Source organism: Amblyomma mixtum, chromosome 5 (genome assembly GCF_055824585.1).
Source record: "Amblyomma mixtum isolate Tamu chromosome 5, ASM5582458v1, whole genome shotgun sequence".
NCBI lineage: Eukaryota > Metazoa > Arthropoda > Arachnida > Ixodida > Ixodidae > Amblyomma > Amblyomma mixtum.
Genome location: NC_143016.1, coordinates 57,386,675 through 57,414,397, shown reverse-complemented (window position 1 = coordinate 57,414,397; position 27,723 = coordinate 57,386,675). Strand labels below are relative to the sequence as shown.

Below are 27,723 nucleotides of genomic sequence, written 5' to 3'. Positions count from 1 at the left end.
CCTCCTCCAAAGAAATTCAACCGCCGCAGCCGGGATCGAACCCGCGTCTTTCGGGTCAGCAGCCGAGCACCATAACCGCTGAGCCACATGAGATTGCTGTCCAGCTGTTCTTTATATCTGATGACAGTGCTTGAAAAAGCAGCGGTGCATTTCCGCGAGGAATGGTGCAGGGCAAGACCTCTGAATGAATTCGAATAATCGCATGTTTTCTAGTGTTCTTTGAGTGTTATGACAACTCCAACCTTCTTCAGCCGATAGGACAGTTTGTAAACATACGGCCCAATAGCCACCTTCTTTCGCTCTAAAGCTAAAGAACACTTCATCTCATGCGATAGTAATTCTATAGAACTCATCCAGCGATCATGCTTTGCACCTTTGCTCGTCCATATACACCTTTAATTTTTATTTCCCGGTCTTCATTTTCAGAGATAAAAACGGCTAGCCAGAAAAATAATGGAAGCTCTTCCGATTTGTATCACTAAGAATGCCTCCCACAGTCGCCATAAGTGTTTTCTCAAAGTAAGTTACATTTATAGTGAGTGCCTATTTCGGCTTATTGTGACAGAAAAAAGTTCAGGGACACATTTATTTCATTGGTCAGAACTCCTTTATGGTTTTCTTTCTTTTTGAACGCGTCCACTGCCTCGTTGGCTAGGCGCTATGATTGCATGATTTTGTCTTTTGCTGTTAAAGGTCCGTCAGGTGCACATTCTGCTTTTCCTGCTATTTTACTGTCGCCGCCGCCAACACGAGCGAAATCTTGTGTGTGTACTATAGCAACAAAATGTACATCAGCGGCTAGCTCAGAATCATTATATGAAATGCGGCTAAAGTACCAGATCAAATTGCTTCAAATTGCATGCTATGTTTGTGGTAAAGGTCTCACTTGTTCAATCAACATGTGTCAGATTGAAAAGTCTTCTTAGCTGACCTCAGTTCCCGGAAAGTTTTTCACGCTTCAGCTTTCTTTTGACCTAACAACTATTTTGCAGATAGAGTGCGCATAGGACAAGATGCTTCAAGCTGATGTTCTGCAAAAATCAAAGAAATGATTGCTAATATTTTTAAACATCATTCTAAATGTTCAAATTACTTCTGAGACAAACTTTTTCTCAGCCGTTTAAGCTTGTCTGAAAACCAAAAAACCGTTAATTATCTTTCAAACCTCACTGTATTAAGAAAACGCGATTAGTCGGAGGAAGAGAAGCAAAAATACTTGTGGGATGTATATATCATTCATTGAACTTGCCATGGTCCTGAGGTACCCTATAATGCAAAAACACATTTTACGTACTTACATGCACCAAAGTTGTTCAAATGTTCAGTGTTGGGGCCCTTCCTGAGGATCCTTATACTCTCACCTGATATCTACAGTTTACACACTTTAAAAGCTGAGGCCAAAAGCAGATAACTTTGACATTACCATGGTGGAATGAACGTCTTGCTGTTAAAAAAAAAATTGACAAATTCTCTAAGGATATCTGCATAGACAATAGTTGCACTTTGCGCCGGAGATCACCATCTGGTGTCACCCCACACGCCGCTTTCCGTTGCCGGAGAACTCGCCTTCACGACACCCTTAGTAACGTTGCCCATATAGAGCAGACAGTTTCTGATATCTATAATAGGGACTGAACTCTAGCCGCAAAACTTTGAGAGAGAGCTTTCCAAGCTATTGTCCTGACAACATGGGGGACCCTAGCCATTGCCATCTGGTTGTTCATGAATGTGGTAAGGTTCACACGATTGTATATGTGGCCGGGCAGCAGAGACTGCCCTAGAAAACGTGCCACCTCGGGTCACATCTACCAAGTGGTTTGTGGTTGGCAGCTATGTGCAAGGCGTATCACTCTTTCTTTTCTTTCGTTTAACAACCACGGAAAAATTACCTTAGAGTGACATAGATTCCATTGGACATTTAAAACATTGTCTTGATGATTGTCGAATACCAAACTGCAGTAATCTTTTCGTCCAGCTATACTTAGCTGTCAAATTCAGCTGACCAGAACGTACGTCATGTGGGTCTATTCTCTATACTTTGGGACACTTTAATAGTAGCAATAATCAGGGCTTAATAAACATGCACCGAATGTCTGATTATTGCGCAATGTTGTGACCTGCTGCACTTGCCCTGGATAATTCGATAAGTAATGCGAAAATGTATTGTAAGGCGCAACTGAAGTGTTCTTTGTTCTGCCGGAAACGGAAGGAAATAGCGCGTTAAACATTATTCTTCCTTTGGTGATCCTCTTATCGTGCATATAAATTTAAATATTCGGGCCACTAAGGCGAAGAGGCAAATCTGTCATGCAATTATTTCAAAACAAGATAACCGGTATTCAAGAAGCATGACAGGAAAAACTATAGCCAGAACGTGAAGCGCTTCAAGCTGCGCAGTGTTGTGGAGCACTGTATGTGTGCGCATACCTGGTTGCTTGCATGCCTGCGCTCATCAACCCCCAGCTGTTTTTTTTTTTTTCCTTTCAGGAAGGACTCGTAATATTGGAAGATATTTCAAGCATAACAGTGAGCCGGTGATAGGATGGAACTCTAGAAGTCATTCGATGACTTTCCCGGCTATCTCCAGGTGGAAACTGCTCCGAAAACAAAACTGCGGTGCTTTCCTGACAATTGTAGGATCTCTGCTCACAGTGAAAAAGCCTACTCTCAACATTGGAGACTGGACACACGTATCATAAGGTGCATTCGTCCCTCAGGTGATGTATTATGGAATGTAACAGAAGGTACAAGAGAGGTAAGAAGTATGGTCACGATTTCCGTTGAATGCTGCAGCAGGTTTTCCAGAAAATACTGCAGGTCTTGAAGATAATGTTATCGGAATCATACCCATTTCGCTGAAGCTTTTTTTGTCAGCGCAGCTACTACAACTTCTTAGATGAGTAGAAATCGCTTTCTCTCCTCTTAGTTGTTGTTTTCGCTCATGTTTTTAAGCTGTGCCTTGGTATCAACTTACAGCTCATCATTACGTGTGTTATAGTTTTTGGGAATCATTAAGGAGTCTGTTCTTCTCACATAAGATTTTTCGTTTTCTCATCTCTTGCAGGTACAGTTGAAAGAAGAAGACCGTCGGGGGTTCATACAAACATGCAAATGCACAATCGGATTATGGAAACTCATCTAGAAATTTCGCATTTATGTCCTGTGTGGTTACCGATTGACGGCTATCTGCTGCGCGTCGATTTACTAACGCACCCTATCGGGCACGTTGCACGTGCCTTCGCCCTTTAGATTCCGGTGTTGCTGTGCTCAGGATGACAAAAATGGAAATGTACATGACGTTTCACTCTTTTTTTCTGCGTAATGAGCAATTTAAAGCATCATTTGGAGCCTTGGATATGAAAAACGGTGATTTTAAGCACCAAATGTTGGCTAAAATTTCCGCATTTGAGGAACGCATTTAGTAGCAGTTAATGCTTTTCGAGCTCATTACGCGGACACGCATTGCTACATGTTGACTATGTGCATTGTCTTGCATTCGTGGTTTTGCTGGTATGTTTTCTACTGGTATGTACCATGGTTAACCAAAGCTGCGTCTTTTTTTTTCACAGCTGTAAAAAGTAAGTGCGCTGAATTATCAGACTTTTTGTTCAGTACAGCTGCGTACGCCTTCCTTCGAAGAAACCTTTTCTGAGCTGGCATTTAATGTATGAAGTGTGGTGAGACCCCACGAGAGACTTGACACAAACTGGACATGAACAGCGAGGTCGTTTCAAGCAGTTAACAGCAATCGGTAAAAAAAGTGCATCTAGAAGTTTCATTGTTGCGCATGTTGAGGAGAAAAACTTCTGAGGTGCTCGGCATGATTGGGAAATTCTAGAATTGCACGTTCTATAAGTTAAACATGGAAGTGAACTGCGCTGGATACCATAGAGGTGCAAGCTGTTATAACACTCGGTTCTGTGCAACCAAATGAGTGCCTTTGATATCTTGCACAAAAGAGCATGGACGCATGTCAGTGAGTAGCTATAGTTTCCTGAAATCATCAAATTTCATCGCCATCGAAAGTAGATATGCATGTGATCTTTGTCTACATGTTACCCAACCGGACAGAACATCGGAGATGTCGGCCTTGGCACCAAACCACCATCTAATGTAGGGCCCCATAGAATCCTTATCTGCCACTGCAGTAAGTGGCACTGAAATTCCATATAGCGGGCTTAAACAAATATTTGCATGTAAGTTTCTAAAATACAACATTCGTGGCTTACGAACCGAACCAGGGTGATGGTGAAAACGATGGGTTTGAGGTGAGACTTACCGTCTCTAATGTCTGACTGCGATATCTTAATATCAAAACGATGCCTTCTGACAATTAGATACATTTTTAGAGCTGCTTGAGGTCCAAGTAACGAAGAATAATCTTTCATGATACCTCTGCTTCTTCGTGTTTCAGTGCAGTTAGTAGTACATGCAGTTAGTAATACAGTTTTCAACAGAAAGTGTACCAACCACGACGATGACTACGACTACAGGTACTAATCTCTAAAGGGTTGAGAATTGGGCGAGTTGGTACGAATTCATACTGCTGTGGCACTACAAAGACAGGGACAGAGACAGAGTGACGACAACACAAGTGCTCACTTGTGTTGTCTTCACTCTGTCTAGGTCCCTGTCCTTGTTGTGCCACAGCAGTATGAGTACTAATCTCTGTTATCAAACTTAATTGAATTTTGTACCTAATTTGCCTTTGCGTTATTAGCATGCTCATGGTGCAAGCATGCTGTTATGTAACAAGCGGAACTAGTGTGAGAATTCGAAGCCCTTAAGACAGTCCCGTCTCCTGTAGCTACCTCAACTTCGTTGAGGGTGTTGCTGACAATGATAATGTCACAGCAAAGTTCTTTCTTGATCTCAGTGACTAAATGCATAATTTCTTGTCGAAGGACACTGAAAGTAAAAAAAAGATAGGTCAGGGACTGGCATTCAGAATTCGCAAAATGAGAAGCAGTTCGCCATTAGCTAGTGTTCAGCAAAGCTGACATTCATTAATATACAGAGGACTATGAGTGTGAAATGATAGAATTGAACATGAAAGGCAACTCTGTTAGAGTCAAATGAACGGTATGTCTCGTCACTGAAATACACACTGCACTGAATACACACGTGGACATTGGTTTCAAAATTTGAGAAAAGCTGCAAGAAGCATGGAGGAGGAATTGAAGAAATGGCACGTGTGGAGCCAGAGACAAACCGGCTGTATTGTGTTTCTGCTTTCGTACTACCAGCAGCGCATCTACGATAACGCTTATTCACACACTTGTTCAGCAGCCGTTCCGCACAAGACGCACTGAGTCAAGGCTGTGTTGCGTCCCATTTTGCTGTCTCCACATAGAGAGAGTCCTACAAAGAGTCTATAGCGCTTACAACTGCCCTCAGAAGATTTTACTTCGCTTAAAAAGCTTTCCACTATTGACAGGTTGAGGCGACTTCGAGCGTAGGCATATGGCGTAGGTCTTATACCATTAGTCTTTGCATTACAGGCCTGCTGTGCCTATTCTAGTCTGATTGCCGGCTCATACAGTGGTCTTGAAAACCGTCTAAATTCATTTGTGCAAATATAAAAGGCAACGTCCCAAGCTCAGTTCTCTTCCATCAAGACAGTAATTTTTAACCACAAGTTCTCAGCTGAGTCGGATTACAGCCTACGATAAATTCCATTTTCACTAGTATTGGGCGCACTGCTGCACAGGACTCCTGCTCTTCTTAGGCAATCATACATGTGCCTTTCTGTAGCATGCTATCTGAATGTCGGACGTCCACCGAGAGTGAGGCGGTTAAGGCATATTTTTTCACAACCGAATATTCTTGTTGTTATTTAAAATAACCAACTGCATAATCTGCAACAGATAGCCTTCTATAGCACATAAGCCTAGACATAACTGCAGCGCGAACAAAACAAACACATAGGGAAAGAACACACTCAAGACACGGACAAAAGCTGCTTGTCTTGAGTGTGTTCTTTCCCAGTGTGGTTGTTTGGTTCGCGCAACAGTTATGTCTAAGATAAGCAACCAACTTGGCCGAAAGTCCGTATTACTAAAGCACGTAAAGCACGTAAAGCACGTAAGCACGTAAGCATGTGAATAGAGCTAGGGAGGTTTCTTGCGTGGACTTGGGTGTCCGATCTTCCGTGGCCTTGAGGGATAGTTATCGAGCCAGCGCATGAACGGGCCGATTACCGAGGATCGAGGCATGTCCAGGAACCCACGTTAGGGATATCTCTTGGGTAAGCGTGTGTCCTAACGTTAACACTGATTTTAACAGCGAAACTGCCTGGCGTTTGGCTTCTCTCGCTCGAAGCTCGGGACCTTCCGCCCTCTGCTTGTGCATAACTTCGGTATTTCTCACATGGTATCGTTTTTGGGACCCTTCAGCGGGTTGGGGTAATCTGTACATATCACTTTGAAGACATGGCCAATTTTCTCTGTATTTTATTTTGTCGTCATTTATGTTATTTTTTAAACCTAAGAGGACACGCAAATCCTCCTTTTAACAAAATAGACCAAACGGTCATCAGTGCTCGAGGGGTACTGCGCCTGACTCGTGACGCAAGGCGCAGTGGTTTGAGTCCCGGCTGGATCACTTTTATGCCAGCGCAGTTGCTTTTCTTTCTTTAGAGGCACGAAGTAATAATGGCCCTGCAGATTTATGACGAACTCAGTAATGATGTCTTCACTGTTGTACTGTCTTATCATTGTGGGGTGCTTGCAATTTTACTCGCGTGAGGCCATATGAGGTCACGTCACTACCCTCTCGACCTATCCGGTTTTCCTTGTCACAATACCCTTGCTCGAGAAAAAAAAGAATGAGTACATATCGCACAAGACGGACTCTCTCTCGCGCGTGATTTTATTGAGAAAACAACACTGAGTATTTAGAAAAATACCAGTTCAGGGTAAATACTTAAAGGTGTTCACACTGTTCCTTAAGTGGTGTGAAATATTTTGGCCATCCTCAGTTTTTCACCTTTAGGCGTAGTTTGTAAGGAAAAGAGTTATACTGGTAAAATAGCGAACTATTCAACTTCTTGCTCATGCTGAGTTGTATACAAACATTCTATGTGGGTCTCCGGACTCCGCAACGTTTGCCAGTGGTATAATTTGCTCCATGTCTCATGTGCATTTAATCCCTCGGCTTTATTATATCCGAAAAGATGCGAGCAAAAATTGTGTGCCTATTGTTTCTTACTTTGTTTATTCAGCCACGCCGTTGTACTGTCAAATCACTGCACCGACCGAATCGGAGGTAGCCACTGCCGACCGGAACGTGCTTCTACCTCTTGATGGGCTGTGCGACATCTTGATCCTGTGGATAGGCCAACATACTGCCGGTAATTACGAAGGTAAGAAGAAAACTGCTGACTGTTTCTTCTCTGTCAGGATCTGTCTCTCACAATGCAACCAAGGGCAACCTGAGCGGATGTCCCCAGTCGTTTCGAACCATTGCCTGTAGAGACAGATGCTCAGAACAGTGGTCAGCAGTGCCTGCAACATCATCTGCTAGGTCATGCCTGTATTAGCGTCCATGCTCTGCCGAGGCCACACATAGCACTCGCCACCTTGAGTATGCCAGGATAAGGGCACCCTGATTTGAAGCGCTCTAAATAGCGTGTTCCCTTCGGCCAAATCTCTCATCGTTCTGTATCGTTTTCTTCGCAACCAGAGTGCCGATAGAGGGCTGCTTCGAGCAAAAGAGGAAATCGATCACAGCACCGCTAGCCCATTGATGTTTTCGGTTCACGGTGCAGAAGAATTGTACACAGCTTTCTGAAACCAGTAGCTGAATATTTTTTTTTCGACTTGGCCTCAAACCCGATATGAACGAAAGAGGAACAGTGCTGCATCTGTTAAGGAAACCAGGCTGTCAAACATACAGGAAGGCTGGTGCGAATTGATCAGCTCAAAGTATAAGCATTGCTATGCAACAGTTTTAGGAAAACCAGCAAGGTGATGTGTAATAAAGGTGAGGAAAAAATTGAAGAACAGTCTGTTCAACACTGCATGGCTTCATTTCTTCTCACGTTGCTCTTCATCTTCATACATTTTGCACAAATTTTCGAGATTTCTTGTTTAGAGAGAGTTCTTTAGAAAGAGTTCTTTCTCGTCTCTAGGACTCTCATCATGGCCGGGTATTAGCTAACGGCTGTTATTCATCAAAAGTCTTGAGCAGGGATGCGATATTGTTGTAGCTTTCCTCTCTTGACTCAAGAGCACGGTGGAATATCTTTGAGTGTGTTTCACTGCTAGCTCAGAAAGGCGACAGCTTGCTTCGAGTGACACACCATGATGATGAGTGGTGACTATGCCGTGAGTTCAAGAGAAATCACTTGCATTTTTATCTCTGCTAAAAGCCTCCCTAACTATCACCTTTCCTTTCGTGGGGCCAAACGGCAAAAAAACAGGTGACGTTACCTGGTATGGTGCGTCCCCCCAAATCCTTTAAAAACACCGACAGGAAGACGCACATAGACCATCCTTACGTTCGGCACACTACCGCACGGGGCGCAATACTGCGACCGCGCATGACCCCTCAAAAGAAAGAGACCGTACTTTTAAGTGACGACATAATACACGTGCAGCGCACGAAAGAGGTAGATGGTTAATATGCATTGCTATTTTTCTCTCTGGTGCCGTATTGGACGGCTCGCATGCAAGTCGGAAAGAATGAGTTCTTGTGCCGCCAGTCAAGAAGTGGGAACCTAGAAATGATTCGAAATGGACTACTAATTGCCCTAATTTCATACGGCGGAACTGAATTGAAAGTTAACGCATTATCGAGCATTCAGGAGGTATGCACTTGAACATCTAGTCCTTTTGAAGATAGTCTTGCCGTCAGGAGTCCCTTAGTAACAATTCGGAGAGTGAAGTGAATCTTGCGTGGAGCATTTCATTTTGTTCACGGGTGAGATGTTGAGCTTGTCATATAACGATTCATGTCTATTTACGCCCGCGGCAGTGGCTGACTTGTTGCTTAGTTTGCCTGCTACGAACGACGCCGACGATTCTAAAAAAAGAAAGAAAAGCTCTCGCCGGTGCTCTATTTTGTTGGAGAGATGGTTAAGTAAGGTTCTGAGAAAAAAAAAGTAAGATGTAGCATCTGTCCCATACTTGAAGAACGTCGTGAAAGAAGCGTTGTAGGGGTGAAAAGAGGGAAGAGAGAAAGTTCAGGTGAATGTTGACAAGGTATGCAAAACATGCATGCAAAACAATTTGTCCCCTGCCAGGAGGGAGTCATCTACTCTTTGCCGTTGTCATGTGGGAAGCAATACATCGGCCAAACCGGCCGATGTATCAACGAAAGATTGAAAGAGCATGATTATAATGTCGCACGTGGGCCTATCGTAGGCCACGTTTTGAAACACTGTAGAAGCTGCAAAAGTGATGATGTTGATGACGAAGATGACAATGATGCCTGCGTACCATTGTACAACGAGTTCGCTGTGATTGGTAGGAACCGCGATTCGCTGACAAGAGAAATCATAGAAGCACACATGATGGCAAGGCTCCCTGACGAATGCATAAGCGCACCATCTCTACTGCTGTCAGGAAAAGAAAAACGCTACCTTGAATGTGAATGTTGACACGCGTGTGCTTTATTCTGTTTTTTTTTTTAGTTTTTGTTTCCGCTGCATAACTTGTGTCTATTACTTTTCATTTTTCACCGCCTGCTAGGTACTTATTCCGGCTGGCAGTTAATAAAGATTTCAGTTGTAAGTCAGCGCTGTGTTGTGTCTCTGCCTGTGTCTGTCTTCTTGTCCCGTTCGTTGCGCTGTAGTCATGGAAGGTGAATGTTACTACCTGCCAAGTACGAATATGACTTGGTCTGCCTCTTTCGTGCTCGGGTCCACGCTTATCGCCAATGTCTGAACAGAGGTGACGCCGCTCTGGATGCAAAAATTCAGGAGAGCACTTCAGTCACCTTACGTGCGTTTAGGCGAAAGCCCATCGAGCGTCCGTTGATTGCATGGACCAGGCGTCGACCGAGGAGGGACGAGAGCGCAGGCAGCTGGGAAGCAACGGCGCCACCTGGGAAGTCATCAGTCGCGTAACCTATGACGTCATCAGTCACACTTACTGGGACGTCATTTGTGACGTCACACACGCATGTGATGATCAGGTGATAATTTAGCGTTACGACATACTACGTCATTGCTATATCCAGAATTTCGTTACAAACGAAACCTAATTAACTGTCACCTAATTACAAAATAGGTATTTTAAGTCTTCATCATCATCATCATCAGCCTGACAACGCCCACTGCAGGGCAAAGGCCTCTCCCAAGTCTCTCCAATTAACCCGGTCTCTCGCCAGTTGCGGCCACCGTATTCCCGCAAATTTCTTAATCTCATCCGCCCATATAACTTTCCGCCGCAAGCTGCTACGCTTGCTTTCTCTTGGAATCCACTCCGTTGCCGTTAAAGACCAGCGGTTATCTTGCCTTCGCATTACAAGCCCTTCCCAAGCCCACTTCTTCCTCTTAATTTCAACTAGGATGTCATTAACTAGCGTTTGTTCTCTCACCCACTCCGCCCGCTTCCGATCTCTTAACGTTACACCTATCATTTTTCTTTCCATAGCTCGCTGCGTTGTCCTTAACTTAAGCTGAACCCTCTTTGTTAGCCTCCACATTTCTGCCCCATAGGTGAGTACCGGTAAGATGTATACTTTTCTCTTGAGGAATATTGGTAAATTGCCATTCATGATCTGAGAGAATCTGCAATATGCGTTCCACCCCATTCTTATTCTTCTAGTTATTTCCCTCTCATGATCCTGATCGGCTGTCACTACCTGCCCTAAATAGACATATTCTCTTACTACTTCCAGCGCCGCTTCCTGTTACTAATTAATTCGCAACTAATTAAGCCTTAACTGTGATTGACAGGCTGAGCTGACACTTTCTGAGGACGGAGAAATGCTGCGGACACTTTGCTGATCCGTGAGCCTATAAAGGCTTTCGCCTTAAAAGCTCTGCTGTGCTTATCTCTCTACGCTCTCCAGTGCGTAGAGAGATAAGAGATAAGAGATAACAAACTCCAGTGGGGTCAAAGTCATCCAGGGACTTCCACTGTTGCGTTCATGCAACCGGTGCACCGCCTTTCGCGAATAAATAGCGTCAATTATTGTTATGTCTGTTTATATTCCAGAGTCATCGTACAACTTCTTCAAGAACCTGAAATTAAACACAACAACTTTGTTTACACTGTCATATATTGGCGCCCCGACGGCTGCTTTAGACACAGTGAAGGCCACTGGATTTTCTGCGGAGGCCAAGAAACTCTACCGTGAGGTCAAGTGCCGTGGCTTTGGTCTCATATTAGACTTCCCTGATGCCGAGGTGGACACAGGATTGCTTCCAGTGTTCAAGGTGAGTCTGCAACAATTAATAGTTCATTTAACTTTTAATTCCCTGTCACCCGCTGAATGAATGGCCGTCGTTCTTTGGCATCAGGTGGCTTACAGTCGAAAAAAAACCGCGAAAGAGATACATGCCTCTTTGTTACCAACATTTGACTTCGGCTCAGCGACACTGGGTGGTGCTGGGCTGCTGAAGAGAAACCAGCTTTATGAATTCACGGCAGCTGGAGTCAGGGTTGCGCTACTCACACCTCTCGTAGATGGAATTATTCTGGCGCACTGCGCGCGCTATGTGCCGAATTCCGTAAAGGGCTTGTTAAAAGCCTCCTGAAGCACAACTGGCATTAAATGAGAAATGTTTAAATGCGGGCTTAGTCGCCATGATTGTCTCAAGCTTTTAATTTTTTTTTAATTCACGCTTCAACGAAACTGTATTTATCGGATTATTGTCAAGAGGGAGAGTAACGTCAAAGGCGCCGTTAGACAATGAGGTAGGGACAACGCTCACACGCCGCTCTGGTTAATTTCCGGTTGGTGACGTGGCAGACGTAGACAACTTGATTAGTTCCACGCGCAGAAGTGGCATTGGGAGCGATGCGTGTGATTCATGCCGTAGCAATATTACGTGGAAATTCGACGGAATGGAAATAGATGTCTTTTGTATTGACGGCCTTGTACAGTACCACTATTGCCTCTGTTGATACATGCGTGCATTAAAAATGAAGGTCCCGCGCCGGTATCTGTAACGGCTGTGATATGACGGTCACAGAAAGCGAAGCGAGGAATCTCGGAAAGCAGTTGGCATCACCCTCTACGATTAATTGCTTGCTTTGACTCTGATGAGTATTTTTATTACTCGGTAACGTTACTGGAGCGGAAAGCGATGTTGTCCCCGGAATTTGTCACCTTTACCACAAACGATTGAGTCCGGTAGCTCGGCCTGTTGATGCTTGTTCTTCTTTGTGCCTCCTGGGCATACAAAGACTTAATTTAGTATTGTAAAGATTATCTTGCGAAAGCACGACCAATTCGTAGGCAACATCAACTTGCTGGCGTTAAAGAGGCAATATCACACCAGGAAGAACACCCTGTCTCGAGATATTTACCCCATGCGGGGTGAGTGTGAGCGGTGCACAATTAACTATTCACGCAATCGAAATAGTCATAACTCTGCTTCCCTTCACTTCGCCAAAGTTCATTCTGGTGGTCATTCACCACAAGCATCAGAGCTTCAGGTCGGCCTGTTTGCACGAAACCTTCTCTCCAGTATTTTAAGGGCATTTCTTTCTCTTGCGCAGGAGCTGTCTTCCGTTCTTCAAAACGCCGGTTACCCCAAAACAGAGGCGGTCACGTTCTTGATGTTTAGAACACGCGGGACCCTGCAGCAGACGGACCGAGCTACTCTCGAGACGATGACCCCGTAAGGACGCGTGCAATCTTTATGCTTTTGGGGTGCGTTGTACCCGTAATGACTCGCAGCTATGACGGCAAGCAGGTAGATAGGCACACTGTAGCCATGAAAAACAATCTTTTTCTATAGACCTATAGCCAGCCGCGACAAGATGTCTGGCAGCAGTAACAGTAGGAATAAAACTAGCACGGCCGTAGGGACCACGGGTCGTTTCCTTACAATTTTCGAACCTATACTTTAATGTAATTTTGATGTGAGGTATACTTTAATGCTTCAAAATCTCATATGCAATCATATGTGTCTGGTATGAAATCATATGTGCTATGTAAGTAGGTTATATGCGTCACCGTTGTGTTTCCGTGAACTTCTATGTGGAGCTATGAGTTATATATGTCAAGTATGCTTTGTATGCACGCATTTATGCTTCATCCCTGTTGATATGTGCCCCTAACGAGTCTAGTATGAACTAACATGGACTACATACGAGTTCATTCACGTCACAAAAGCCTCGGGTGAGCACATATGTGCTGCCTACGAGTTCATAAGTTTCACGTTTCACTTCGGAATTTGTATGTGCTGCATTGAAGATCATTCGAATCACAGATGTCTTGTACAAACTTGAGTTGCATTCAGGCTGAAACTTCGGCTGGTGAAAGCATTACAATTCATACTGGCTAGCACTTTTTTTAAAATACGACAGACGAGGCACATACGCACGGGACGGATGCCGGTCTTCAACTGACGTTTATTTGACGACAAGGTATACATATATCGCAGTCTTGATAGCAGTGCCGTAATCATTCACTTACGCGCACGCACCGGTTTGAGTACGAGAGCTCTTTCAGAGCGTTAGCACTAGTACCCGCATTACTCAAGGTCGTGTTAGTATGAAACACGAGGTCATTCAAGTGGGACCAGTGGGTGGTACCATTGGTACACAAAATGTGTACCACCTAATTGGAGTAGGAAGTTCGGAGGGTATCAAACGATTCATCGCGTTAGGGAGCATAAGATTACTAGCGGAATCAAAGCGTTGCTTATCATAGGGATTCACCCCGACGACCTTTGTTTCACCAAACCGTGACTTCTTTAAACTTCAAACGTACATTACGGTCAAACTGATTGAAGTTCGAAGTGGTGTCAAACGATTTGTCTTCTTGCGCGGTATACGTTGACATCAAAAAAAGTAGATATCGCGATGTTACGAAAAATTTGTACCGGATGTAGCGAACATGGCTAATTACGCAATATTCGTTCGGTGTTGCCAACGCTCTATGCTTATACGCTACCACAGCGTATTGCTCTTTTTTCTGATAAAGGTACCGACGGTGCGCTGTCACAATTTGGTTGGTTCGTTGGTTGGTTTTTGGGCGACGGAAATGGCGCAGTATCTGTCTCACATATCTCGGTGGACATCTGAACTGCGCCGTAAAGGAAGAGAGGAAGGTGGCAGTGAAAGAAGAAAGAGAGAAAGAGGTGCTGTAGTGGAGGTCTCCAGAATAATTTCGACCACTTGGGGACCTGTAGCGTGCACTGACATCTTACAGCACAAGGGCGCCTTTTGCGTTCCGCCTTCACCGAAACGCGGCCGCCGTGGTAGGGTTCGAACCCGGGTACTCCAGCTCGGTAAGCTCTGGTGGACTACGGCTCCCGTGTAGTGACCCGATGGAGTCCGACATGCGACGTCAGCGTAGAACACGAAGGGTTTGGAACCGCGTTGCGCATTCAGCGCCCGAGCACGCGCTCCTCGTCCTTCATATGTGTGTGTTTGTGGAGTCATGTTGTGAGGCACGGGTTGAACCGTAGCCTGTGCCGCAACAGCTCCGGGATATGGAGTGGTTCCTCTCGGACACAGCTTATGCTTATGTTGAGGCGACTTAGTAGACGCCGCCTTGGTCCCGTCTGCTGCAGTCTCGTGTATAGATTTATGAGATGAGCCTCTCGCAACTCCGAGTAGGTGTTGAGCACCCGCAAGAGCCGTGAGACGGGCCTTGGAGGTGGTAATCGGGAGGTCCAGAGGTCGTTTCACGACTTTGCGAAGAATGATGTCTAATTTATTTGTGTTACTTGCACTCAGGCGGAAGTACGGCGCCGAGTACATGATACGACTAGTGACATAAGCTTGAGCGAGACGGAGCGCATCGCGTCCGCGAAAGCCACCGCGCCGGTTAGCCACACGTCGTAGCATACGGCCTACCATTTCTCCTACGCGCTTGATTATGGCGTTGGCGGTGTCGGCTTTCAGCCAGCGGTTAATGTGTAATCCCAACACTCTTATCTCGTCAACCTCGCGGACAGGACCCTCGCGGAAGGTAATGCACATCGAGGTGGAGTCGGTCCTGCAGGCACGAATGTGTAGTAGCTCGCACCTCACTACGGTACAATCGAGCCCGCATGAGTTGGCGTAAGTCTCGACTACGGTCGTGGATTGCTGGAGGTTCCTCTCCATCTCACTTACGCTGCCTTGGTTAGCCCATAGTGTTACGTCGTCGGCATACATTGCGTGTTACACCCTCTCTACCCGCTGCAGGAGGGATGTTAGCTCCATCATTACGATGTTGAACAGCAAAGGCGAGAGCACAGTGCCCTGAGGAGTGCCTCTAGTCCCCATGCGGCAGGTCCGTACTCCTGAGCGTCGATCCCAAGCAGGGCCTACCGTTCGGAGTGGAAGTCCCGGACATAGCTGAACGCTTTTGCACCGCAATTGGTGCGGCTGAGGTTCGACAGAATGCTGCCTTGTTTGACATTATCGAAAGCGCCCTTAAGGTCTAATGCCAGAATAGCGTGATCTCTGCGTGTGGTTGTCCGAGGAGTGATGATGTCCTCGAGGAGTCGCAAGAGTACGTCTTGGGCCGACATGTTCGAGAGGAACCCATACATGGTGTCTGCAAAGAGATACTTATTCGAGAGAGGGAGACAACCGGTCTCGAATAATCGTCTCCATGAGTTTCCGAATGCATGAGGTTAGCGAGATGCGTGTCAACTGGCTGTCCTTCCGCGCCGAGAATGACTGCCGGGCTGAAGAAGTCGCTATGACCCTTGCGGTCGCAGACCCCGAATGCAAGGTTGTAAGTTCGACTGGCGTGTCGCTTGCGGGTGCCATGTTCAGGGCGAGATATGTCCTCTAGGCTATGAAATACTCTACAACGCCGTTATAGACGCCGAACCCATGCAGGCCTAGACGCATTGTGTGGGCGCCGGCCCACCAGGGGCTTCCTGGAAACGAAGCTGCGAATGCGGCTTCCCGAGCATTTATCCTCCGGGCACCTACTTCCACATCCTCCCCGGCCGATGTGCCTAGCCGGCCGCTTCTGCGGTTTCGCGAAATTACAGACGATTACAAAACAGGCAACGCCAGTTCCCTCCACCGCCAAAGGGGCTGTAGAGGGCAGACGAACGTATTCTGCGACAGCTACATACGAACACCTACTGGTGTCCCGCTATGGCTGCTCGCTATGACCCGAAAGTGAATCCTTTGTGCCTGCACTGTGACGAGCTCTGTTCTCTCTTCCATACGGTGTGGGCCTGTCAACACAGTGCCCACTTCCCTCCCCATTCCACCCCACAAAAGAGGCTTGGGAAACCTTCCTCTCCGAGTGCTCGAATTCGAGGGCGAGCTGCCCTCGCGAGCCCAGCGAGCGAGGCGGCGGGATCTTGCGGCATCCCGGACTAGGGACGCGGACCAAGATGATGCCGGCATTCACTATCTGCGCCGGCTCATACTATATGTTTGTATATTAAAGGTTTGCTCTTTCTATCCGGCTCGGTAGACGGGCGCCTTTACCACTGAGCCTTCGCGGCGGGTGCACTGTCAGAGTTTGTGCCTTCGTCTTTTTTTCTTTTTTAAAGAAGAAGCCGAAAAACTGCGGCGTAGAGCTTGTACTGACAGTACTGAAGACGTTAGTTCGCTTGTGCCATCTTGTGAATGGCGTGGCAAGGCCGCCAAGTTGCGCTGCAGACCATGCAACTCAGTTCGTCACATGCAAAGCCGATTTTGTATAGAAAGGCCCACTAAGTCATACATCGGGCAGCCAGGCCCATGCCCGAATGAGCGGCTGAGAGAGCATCGCTTGGCAGTAAAATCAGTATAGACTTGTGGCCGTCTGGCTGTTCACTTCAAACGGCGTTCTAGCAAATCTTGAAATCCCGTGTACGAGCCACAATGTGATCAGAACGAGAAATTTGCGAAGTGAAGTGGATGAAGAAAAGAAGGAACTAACCGTGACAGTCAACTTATTTGGACGGTGCTACACATTGTGCACGTACGGTATCCTCACAAGCCGAGCTCGTCAATCAGGTTCTTCATGATTTTTGCTCCTCCCAGTTATTACGTTTTGAAAATTATAAAGCATGATAAGCTATTACTAACGGCCGGCTGGAAACGGTTCCTGTCGGTAACAGATAAAAAGTTAATTATTAGAATTCACTTAAATATTTCATCAGTTAACATGATCCGCCTTTGACGTACGCCAACAATACTATGACTACGCCGCAAAAAGCTTCTCGCTAACTCAAAACGCCCAGTTTTAAAAATTAGTGACCGGCTTCCCTAAGACACCTGGCATATGCGAAACATATATGGCAAAACATCTATGAGATGTTTTAAAAAGGTATTAATACGGTTCCGTTCCGCAAATATTATGAGTGTTGCAAAATTCTCCATGGACGATTGTCACAGTTCGAGAAACAAGTGCCTTGCGCTCCCGTTCAGCGGACCGTAATGGCACTGGTCCCCCTCCTCCTTTCCAGATTTGATAATTGAGATTGTTCAGGATCCCTGTTCAAGAACGGAAGCGATAAGCGCTATTCATCTATATTTTCTGTTGGCGGAAAAACATCAAGATATATATCGCGAAGCTTTAATGAAAAGTTGGCATACAGGCAATTGGTAGCCGGGACAGCAGTCAGAATGAACTATTCTGGCTAATATGTGGCCACAATAAAAAAAAATCCATTTATACACGGCGGTGGCAACACTAATACTTTGTGGTGGTAGAGATCAGAGTAAGCATGGACAGTGGCAACACTAATACTTTGCGGTGGTAGAGATCACAGTAAGCATGGTCAGTGGGCTGCACTGTATATAAACATAGCCTGGAACTATATCATGCAACAGAGTGACTAAGTGGCAGACTGTGCGAGCATCGTAGCCAAGCGCGCATGATTCTATTTCTTCGTAAACAGTCTGGTCACTTCTAGGGAGCGCACGATTGATAAGTCATCCTGCACGACCAGGAGAACAAGATAAGGCCACACATAGGCTGTCATAAGCATGGAACACTGTTTAGAGACTGAACATGAAAAAACAACTTGGAAATATTCAGACTTCAGCTCACTTAGTGTAAAAACAAGCTCAGTCAGCGAGAATGTATAGTTAACGCACTCTTGAAGCAGAAAGATTTTTATGTAGTGAAGGCGGCCATTTTGCTTTTAAATGGGAGAAACACTCGAGTTGCTTCGATATGAAAATGACACCATGTTTTACGAAGGCGTATACTTACGTCGCTTCCCGAGTTTCCTACTCTTGTGTTTTGTTTCAGGTACCTTGGGCTCGTCGTGTTCGTGGCTTGGTTACAAGGATCCATGAAACATATTGTGCACTGCATCGCCTCGTGGAGCAACGTCGGCATCCCGGACCCATACGCGATGACATTTGTGAGAACTCTGCAGTATACGCGTTTGCGGGCCACGAAACACACGCACTCGACGTTTAAGTCTGGACGCGCACTATTTGTTTATTTTTTTTTGTGTGTGGAGCAAAACAAAATGATTTGCATGCCTCTGGAGTGTTTTTTTCTCTCATGAGCCTGAGCTCAGCTTGAATTCAGCTGAAGAAAAGATTACTCATTTCCTCTGTACTTTTGTTCAAGTTTGTGAGCTTATTCTTTCACATGGCTTCCAGCAGTGGTCTCTCTACTGCGTGTCTTCAAGGCAGCCACAATGAAACTTTTTCTCGGCGTCAGGCGGATGCCTTGTCGGCCGGCGTATTCGCTCGGCGAACGCCCACAGGGAAGCGCTACAGAATTTAGGCGCGTGAGAACCGCCTACAGTTCGGCGTACACAGTGTGGATAACTTTGGCTAAAACACAGGAATACTGCCGTAACCGACGCGTGAGCATATTTTAAGCATATTGATAAAAAAAATGCATTCGTATGGGGATAAAATTTGATTCGAGGCTATTCTGTGTAATACGATTGGCACCAGGACTAAATCTAAGCCCTCATGATCATGTTTACCTCATCATGCCTCATCATCATGCTGGCTCGCCCAGACTGCCCACTAACATTGTGGGGTTGGAGGAAGCGGCGATGAGGTGTCGCCCTAATCGTTTGCGAGCTATTGCGAGCAGACATTTTCAAACTTATTTCTAAATAATAGGGTCGAATTTGACTTCAATATCTGCAAAGACCATTTCTATAAATTTGTTACACTAGAGAATGTCGATCGAAGTCATTTCAGGGGTCTTCAACGTGCGCTGACACCGGAAAGTACACTCGCCTCTAGCATTTGGCCTCCATTGAAATGCGACCCCTGCCGCCGGTATCGAACACGCGTCTTTTGGGTCAATAGCCGAGCAACATGACCGCTGTGCCACCGCGGCGTCTCTGAGCATATTGTACCATTGGCACTTTTTTCTGTGCAAGGAAGAGTTTGAGCGGTCTACTGCAGTCTTAACAGGAGCTACATGCGTTCTTAATAGGCATAAATTGACAAGGCTTTGTTTACACGAAACATATATGTTTTCAGCGTGATTTAATAAAGTTAGGCGTAGATACATCAACTACCATGAAGCATGATTGAACTTGAATTCAACAGAAATTACTCAGCAATTAGTGTCTTTAATGCGGTCAACAATTTTTTTTTTTCAAACACCTGACCATTGTCAACAGCATGCCGTTTTTGTTCATCAACTATGGTGTATGCAGGCGATGCGAAGAGAAATCATGTGAGCATGCAGAGCATGTAAGATCTGTTCTCTTGATTTCGCAAATGATCGTTGAAGACAGTTTTTCACACAATTGAGGCCAATCCCTGGCAATCTGCTGCTCACATAGCCACCAACTGAATAGCCCAAAACAGTAGTATATCTATCATAGAAAGTTATCGCGGGCTAGTTGTTTCATTTTGATAAAAGGGTTGACTGCGCCAATAGAACGCGGAGAAGAGAAGACCATGGCTGCGAACGTGTAATTTTGTTTTACTGGAATGAAAGCATTTAATTCTTGCCATAATGATTTCTGAATAGCCATTCACTAGAAAAATATAAGTGCTAGGGTTTGCATAAGAATTCGAAAACAGGAAGCTACATATGCATGTAAGGAGATAATCTATTTGAGAAACCCGCTGATTACAAACACTTGGATAAGATCACGTGTTAACACACACCATTGTAATGCTCGCCGAGCGCCCATAACGACCCGATTCTCTAATTGACATGATGAAACCTAATTTAATTCAATCTTTAGAAAATAGAAAAGCAGTCAGGTTTATTTTATTAAAATATTCATGCATCATCCGTGGTGTGATGAAAAGCAATTTAATAAAACCGTCAGAAAATAGAACAAAATTTCGCCTCGAATATCTTACCTCTGTTCGCAACTAGAAATTAGAAGAAAACTTCTTGAATTTCTTACCTCATTTGGCAACATGAACTAGAAATTAGAAGAAAACTTCGCCTTCCATTCTTGTCTCTGTTCGCAACATGAACTAGCAATTCATCCCGCACGATACTTCTTTCTTAAACACGGCACACTCATCATCTTAAGCCCTTGCTTCGCCTGAACCAGTGTTTTCAATTTTTCATGTTTTTTTTTTTCGAGGACGATACCGGATTGGAAGAACTTTCTGTTATCACAGCGGAGTGCATCAGCGTCGCTGCATTATGCTGAGTGTTGTTTTGCGGTATGTTTTTTATTCACTGTTTTTATATAGAGGAATGCCCTACTGTCGCATCAGTATTGTGTGTCGTTTTGCTCTATGTTTGTGTATTTTCGCCCCCTATTTCAATCATATCAAATCCGCAGTAAATAAAGATACCAAAAAGTCTCCTTCCAACCTACCTCCGCAAAGTCTTCTTCACCTTGCTATATCCTTTGTTGGTTGCAGGAGGATGCGATCAAAAGCATCGTCAGTTTGCCGGACGGACCCACCACATATGCAATCGCCGTTTCACTGTTGGTACTTGAATTTAATGGTGTGGACACTACTCCACTACCGAACGAGATTCAAGGATTTCCCATCGGGAAGCCCTATACCCAATTCAAGGCCTCCGTAAATTTCCCAGATGTAAGAGCGTAACGTGCAGCTTTTTTCAAATATATATCACCTGGCTGCTGTTGTCACCTGTCAGGTGTAAGACGTGGCATAAGTTTCTCCATCTCATTAACTGAGATGGGCCAGCCGCGTGATCTTTTCAGTGATCTTGACCGCTGTGCGTCATTAACTGTGCCTAGGAGACGGCGTAGCACAAATTACAAATTTTTTTAGACAGTCTATAGACTTCTGTCTTAAAGTCTATAGACTCTATAGACAAATCCTATAGAGCAGTCTATAGGCTATACAAATGCTATAGAAAGTCTGTAGACAATTTATAGATTTATGGCCATACACTGTTAGTAGACTTTTGTCCATAGAACGTCTATAGACTAGGAACAGACAAAAAGAAATATCTATAGGAAGGCAATAGAGTCCATCAGAAGTTTATAGACTGTCTGTAGACCACTTTTGTAAGGGATGGGCTCCAAGATGGAAGGCAGGCTTCAAGATTCTTAAAAAACTGTCGCCGTTTTCAAGCGGTGCCTACCATTCCTTAACGCAGTCCTAGGTTACTGCATAGTTACGTTTTAAACAACAGCATATGTGAATTCAAACACCTAATGGCAGAATGATGAAAATGAAGTTTCTAGCAACATAAAAAGATGAGCCAGTTAGGAATATGAATAGTGACTAGCGACTGGATTTATCCAAAAATATGAACTAAATAAAAACGCCATAAAAAATGGCGGTATGCTCGAACTGTACACTAACTTCTGGAGATTCTGTGGGGCGGACATTTTTCTTCGTCTCTGTGCATTCAGGCTGGCTTTGAAGGGTCAGGAAGGAAAACCAGTTTTATTTTGGGAAACGTGGAACATAACGTCTGTCCAGGCTTCACGTGAAACGCCGCTGCTTTGCGCATTTGTTTACGTTTGGAGGTATATCCCATTTGATTTAGTGCTTGTACTGAAAAATTATAATGTCAGCTTCTTTCTCTGTACATGGACAATCTCGGCTCACTGAAAAAAAAGATGCAGTTTTTCTGGGTCGACTTGTCTCGTTTCCTCTTTCGCCTAGCGCCAACTAGGCGTAGTTTTCCTGCGCTAATACTCAGAGGCGGTAATAATATCTTTCTTCCTTAGATTTGCAAAGTAGTTTTACCCTCCGGAAAATCGACCCCGATGCTTCACTACAACGACTCAGCGGCCTGCGTTTTGCATTTCGACACGACGAAGAATCCAGCTGTGGCCTACTCGTTCGAGACGGCTGATACCCTTCAGCATAAGGTGTGCATACTCTCTCATTATTCGTTATGCTGGCTCTCGGCCGCTGACCCAAAGGACGCGGGTTCGATCGCAGCCGCGGCGGTCGAATTTCGATGGAGGCAAAATTCTAGAGGCCCGTGTACTATGCGATGTCAGTTGATGTTAAAGAACCCTAGGGTTTCGACCCCAGGTGGTCGAAATTTCCGGAGCCCTTCACTACGGCATTTTTCATAGTCTGAGTCGTTTAGGGACGTTAAACCCTCGCAAACCTAAGCCTAAAATTGTTCGTTATCCCAATCGGGCTGCATCCGAGCCATGTACATCAGATTTGCAATATATTTTATTTTTGTGTGGCAATATTCATGCTACTGTGGCGTACAATGCGCAAAAGAAACGTAAAGATTTTATATCCTTCAGGGGTCACCATTTATATTAAAATGAACATACATCACGGACCGTCGAGGTCGGCTTTCTCTCCAAAGAACATTCCTGCGCAGAGCCCGCATAGACCTACAGCGAGCCATAGGTTAGCTATGAAGTAGGTATCCCGAAGATTTCCCGAACTGTCTGAGAATGAAACATGCTTGTTGGCGCCTTTGGGTGCGGGCTTATGAATTATTCTTTTGTTTCTCTTTTTAAATGACTAGTTTGGCCGATTGACAATGTTAGTTTGTCACCTCTATCTATCCTGAATGCCTTGTAATCCATATCACCCCCACCCGAGTCACGATCCTGATGTTCAAGAAGCATTTTGCGATCCTGCATATGCTGAACAAAAGATACTTGATTGCACCCTGTCAATTTTTCTGGTCAGCACGCAGTCAGCTCGGAAGGAAATGAATTTTTAATGAACTTGTTAACAAGGTACAGGTTTTATATGGTTGAAACTTGGTTTAGGGCGATAGGGTCTTAATATTATTCCATGATTATAGTTCCTTTTACTATAACCGCACAAAGGACGGACGGAGAAATTATTATTGCAGTTTGTAATGTTCTTTGCTGAAACATTCTGCTCGAACTACGCAGCAGAACATGTGAATTTGAGATGCTGACAATTCTTCATGAAACTATTCTCATCTCGGTTCTCTATCGCCGATAGCATAGTCGTGCAGCTGGCATATTTTAATGTTCAGAACGAGTGTTTCACTGTGTTTTCTTGCACTGATATACCTTTCTAAGGAGGAGTGACATTTCCTCAACACACTGGTAGCGACCAGAATGGTTAATCTGATCAATTGCTCAAAAGGTATTCCAGCATCATCAGCATCTCTATTCGATTTGTTTATTACCACACTGTGCCGTACCACCTCATTAGTTGAGTAGTAAAGTACTCCATAACTAATGATTTACTGTATATATAATTGTGCACTAAATCAGGCTAAATAGCAGACTACAACGTATACTTTATCAGTCAAAGTACATTCGACTATTTTTGTCAGTAAATAGCAACCAACCTATGAGAAGGTGCCTACCAAAGCAATACCAGTGATGGGGCATACCTGAAGCCCGCTGCAATATTTAAAGCTATTTTGGATGAAAGCTTTTATTTAGCAATCAGGGATAATAACTTAAAAGGACAGGCCTGAGCATGGCGCGTAATAAAGAAAAATATCTTTCGCAAAATTTATACATGCGAACAGAATAGTGATGTAACAAATTTCAGGAAGCTGAAAGAAAAGCCTTTGAAAAGTATTCATAAATAAAAGCAACGATAATTAAATTATCTTTTCTAGTCTATCAAATTTCGAGCATTAAAAAAATTGAAAACCGCCTAAATTTATTATGTACCGCACGCATTCCGACCTCTCCACCTTTCCTTTCGTTAAAATTCCTTTATCGCTCTCTGGCATGAATTCACAGCACGTTGACCATGTGGTAATCACAAACAGTCAGGTGTTGTCAGGATCTTCATTCGGTTACTGTTTTAATAAATATTCCACCTGCCAAGCACACCAGAATAATAACCAGACAGGTATTTCATACCTCCCTAAACTCACGCGCAAGATTTATACTTCGACACCGCTACTGAAGCAGAAGAGTTTTATTGCGATAGCAATACTGCTTGCACTTTCAGCCCGTCGCGTAGCGAGGCCGGCAGCTACCAAGCGCGGCCTAACTCCTGCTCCTGCCGTGCGCGGCGCGCTTAGTGGTCGGTTCGGGTGTCCACCGAGATGACAGAGAATTATTGCGCCATTTTCTTTCCTCAAAAAGCGGTGCGTTCAAAGGGCAAGGCATGGCGCAGTTATTCTCTGTCATCTCGGTGGACACCCGAACCACAGGAAGGGAAGAACGCCACCACCCGTTCGGCGCAATGCCTTGCCCTTTGAACGCAACGCTTTTTGAGGAAAGGAAATTCTCTGTCATCTCGGTGGACACCCGAACCGCACCGTGCAGGAAGGGAGGAAGTTCGAGTGAAAGAAGGGGGAAGCTTCTAAACAATCATCTGTTGGCGTCAGCCATCTCGTTTTGGCGACCGAGGCACGCATAAATCTCCCAGCACGTGGGGGCCCTCGTGTGGTGTGTATAATGCCATGTAAATCAAATGGGCAAAACTTTCATAAATAAGCTTTACTAAGAGCTCTACCAAGACACACCACCAGGCTAACCAGGCGAAGCCAGGGCTATTGCTTTCGCAACTTACCGGGCTTAACCAAGCTAAGACTCTTCCAAATTTTTGTTTATATTCCCTGCGGAACCAAGGGGGTTTAATATTTACGGTATGTTAATTTGCTTTTGATATAATGATGGGTGCCAATTCTGATAAACATTTGTAAACTGTGGTCGTCTAGTGTAAACGTCCCCAAGAATCTTCAAGTTGCTAAAGTGATTGTGGTAAATTAAAGGGAAGCCAGCAATAATGTCTCACATTCCAGACCCATGTTAGTGCTTCGAGTATTCCCAGAAGGGATAACAATTTACTTTACTCAAGGATCATAGGATCCGACGACAAATATAACTTTTTTTTTACCGAAGTGCACCACGGATTTCATTGCGGAGGGTCAATTACTCAGGAACTGCTTCTACGCAAGGTAATTATACTGGACAGTACTAAGTACTGACTACCTATCGCGTGTTGCGCAAATAAACGCGCGTGGTAGAATGCTTCTCTCAGCTGAACGGGCGCATTGTTCGAGCTGAAATTTCACAGAGAAGTGGCATTTGGTCGGCAGAATTGTTTTATACCACGTTTGCTTGGGGTACTTACCTGATTCGAACAGAATAAGTCGGATAGTCATATCGTCTGCGGCGACGACGAAGGAAATTGAGCTGTTCTGTCGGCGACCGCAGCGGTGGCGCCATCTCGTTGGTTGGCCGTGAAGATTGAGCAATGGAGCGAGGTTCGGGAGGTTTGAAGACGCTCTTTCAACGGAGCTTTCAATGGTCACAGAAAACTTAACTTGCTGAAAACTTAGTTTGGCCAAGCTAAGTTTTCTGTGACCATTAAAAAGCTACTTCAAAGAGCGTCTTCAAACCTCCCTGATACCCTCCTCCTTTGCAGAATCTTCACCACCAACGCGCGAGATGGCGCCACCGGTGCGATCGCTGACAGAGCGGCTTAATTTCCTTCGTCGCCGCCGCAGACGATGTGAATATCCGTCTTATTCTGTTCGAATCAGGTAAGTACCCCAAATAAACGTGGTATAAAACAATTCCGCCGGCCAAATGCCACTTCTCTGCGAATTTCAGCTCGAACAATGCGCCCGTTTAGCTGGGAGAAGCATTCTACCGCGCGCGTTTATTTGCGCAACACGCGATATATTAGGAATATTTTTCGACTTTGCAAAGCACTCGAAAGCTTAGCCGCACTATATTATCATCATCATCATTTATTTTACCCTTAAAGGCCTCTGTTGAGGCATTACATAAGGGGGGCATTATAAATGAATTTGGATTTTACACTTTCTATGATTATTAGTATTAGCATAATTTAAAATTTCAGTTCTAACCTTTCGGGGCTGTTGTTCGGTGCTATTGCTATTTCTATTGTTCGGTGCTCTATTTCAGTGCTATTGTTATACCAATTGTTTAAGTCCTCGTACTCGTTTCATCAATACTATAAATATGGGCGAAACAGTTGTATTGTTTTTTAAGACACTTATCTTGTGTGAGTATTTCTGTAATAACGCCACTCTAAAAGTGGGGGTGGGACATTTCAAGCCGGCGTTTCTGCTTGCTTTTTTCACCGTGATCCAACATCCTCCTGCGGTGGTGAAATAAAAACGAAACATTCACGCATTCGCTGCATATAGTGCTCTTAGGAGAGTGAAAACAGGACGGCAGCAAGCGAGAGCAAAGCTCAGATTATCTTTTTCCGCGTTAGTTAAGCATAATATGAAGGTGACCGCATGAAAAAGCGCACAATTACGGCGGTGCTCGAGAACGAAGAACGAGTGCCTTTGAATGTCAGGTTCGCACTTGCGCTGTATTGTTTTCCGTAGAAATCACACCACACGAGAAAAAGAGTGCAATAAGCGTACTCACCGGAAGCCAAATAAGCGAACGATCCGGTGGACTCCGTTCCTACGAAATTTATTCTAATCGTCATTAGGTTCGTGCAATAATGTTGTCCCCTACTGTATGATTTAAGTAGAAGATGCAAAGAAGGTAGTTGATTAGCTCCCTTCTAATGTTCCTGCTTGATGACTTTGACATGTAATTCGTGATTATGTACAAAGATGCAGCAATTGAGGCTTAAAATTGGCAATAGAAAGTGCAGAAACCACAACTTGCGGAAATATATTTATTCACCAAACTTTTTCTTCCCAGATGGTACGAACCCGGGATATGCTTGCCAAGCAGCGGAAGAGAAATTTTGCCTGGGTTGTGGACACTGTAGCCAATAATCTGAGCCCAGAAGAGTGCGGAGGCTTCGCTCACCGCCTTAAGAAGATACGCGAATTGAATAACGCTCCCTAGAAAGGCACCTATCAATGGATGGGAATCAACAGACCACGTTGCCCGTCCTAAAGAGATTTGGTGGACGGCATCATTAAAATGAAATCAAAGCAATGAACCATCGGAGCTAATAACTTTAGGATGTGCAAGGAGAGCAGTAGACAATGCACAACGGGCACGACTGGTTGGTTTGCTTGTGTCCTTCTTGGAAGTATCGGCGCTCTTCTTGCATGTTGCGGCCACACGTTAGAAAGCGCAGGTAGCGTATGAAGCCCTAGAGCACGAATGAAAGGACAATGCACAAGGTAGCTGAAAAATGATGTCCAAAGCACGTGATTTACATAAACGCACTTATTGCCGCGTGGCGATACGAAGTTCATTTCGAAGATCGGCGGGCTCAATAGTTTTCGAGAAGTGCAACTGCATATCAAGCTTCAAATGAACAATTTTTACTTCGTACACCACAGGGTTTTATTATTACGTAAGGTAACAACTGTTATAATCAGAGAAAACGTTCT

At 44.8% G+C, this 27,723-nt stretch overlaps 1 protein-coding gene across 1 annotated transcript; it reads left to right on the top strand.

Moving 5' to 3' along the window:
- The first annotated feature begins 4,429 nt into the window (after positions 1-4,429).
- Positions 4,430-27,226, top strand: LOC149342277 (uncharacterized). Its single transcript, XM_089546772.1, has 8 exons — positions 4,430-4,493; positions 7,223-7,363; positions 11,166-11,386; positions 12,675-12,796; positions 18,328-18,442; positions 20,895-21,074; positions 22,187-22,330; positions 27,077-27,226. The coding sequence occupies exons 1-8, from the start codon at positions 4,430-4,432 to the stop codon at positions 27,224-27,226; spliced, it is 1,137 nt and encodes a 378-aa protein (XP_089402898.1).
- Positions 27,227-27,723: the final 497 nt, after the last annotated feature.

Bases quoted from the DNA above. Each gene is read 5' to 3' on its own strand.
- LOC149342277 (XM_089546772.1), top strand. From the start codon at position 4,430: ATGCAGTTAGTAATACAGTTTTCAACAGAAAGTGTACCAACCACGACG. The intron at 11,387-12,674 runs GTGAGTCTGCAA...TCTCTTGCGCAG, and splicing joins GATTGCTTCCAGTGTTCAAG to GAGCTGTCTTCCGTTCTTCA. The intron at 12,797-18,327 runs GTAAGGACGCGT...GTTTTGTTTCAG, and splicing joins ACTCTCGAGACGATGACCCC to GTACCTTGGGCTCGTCGTGT.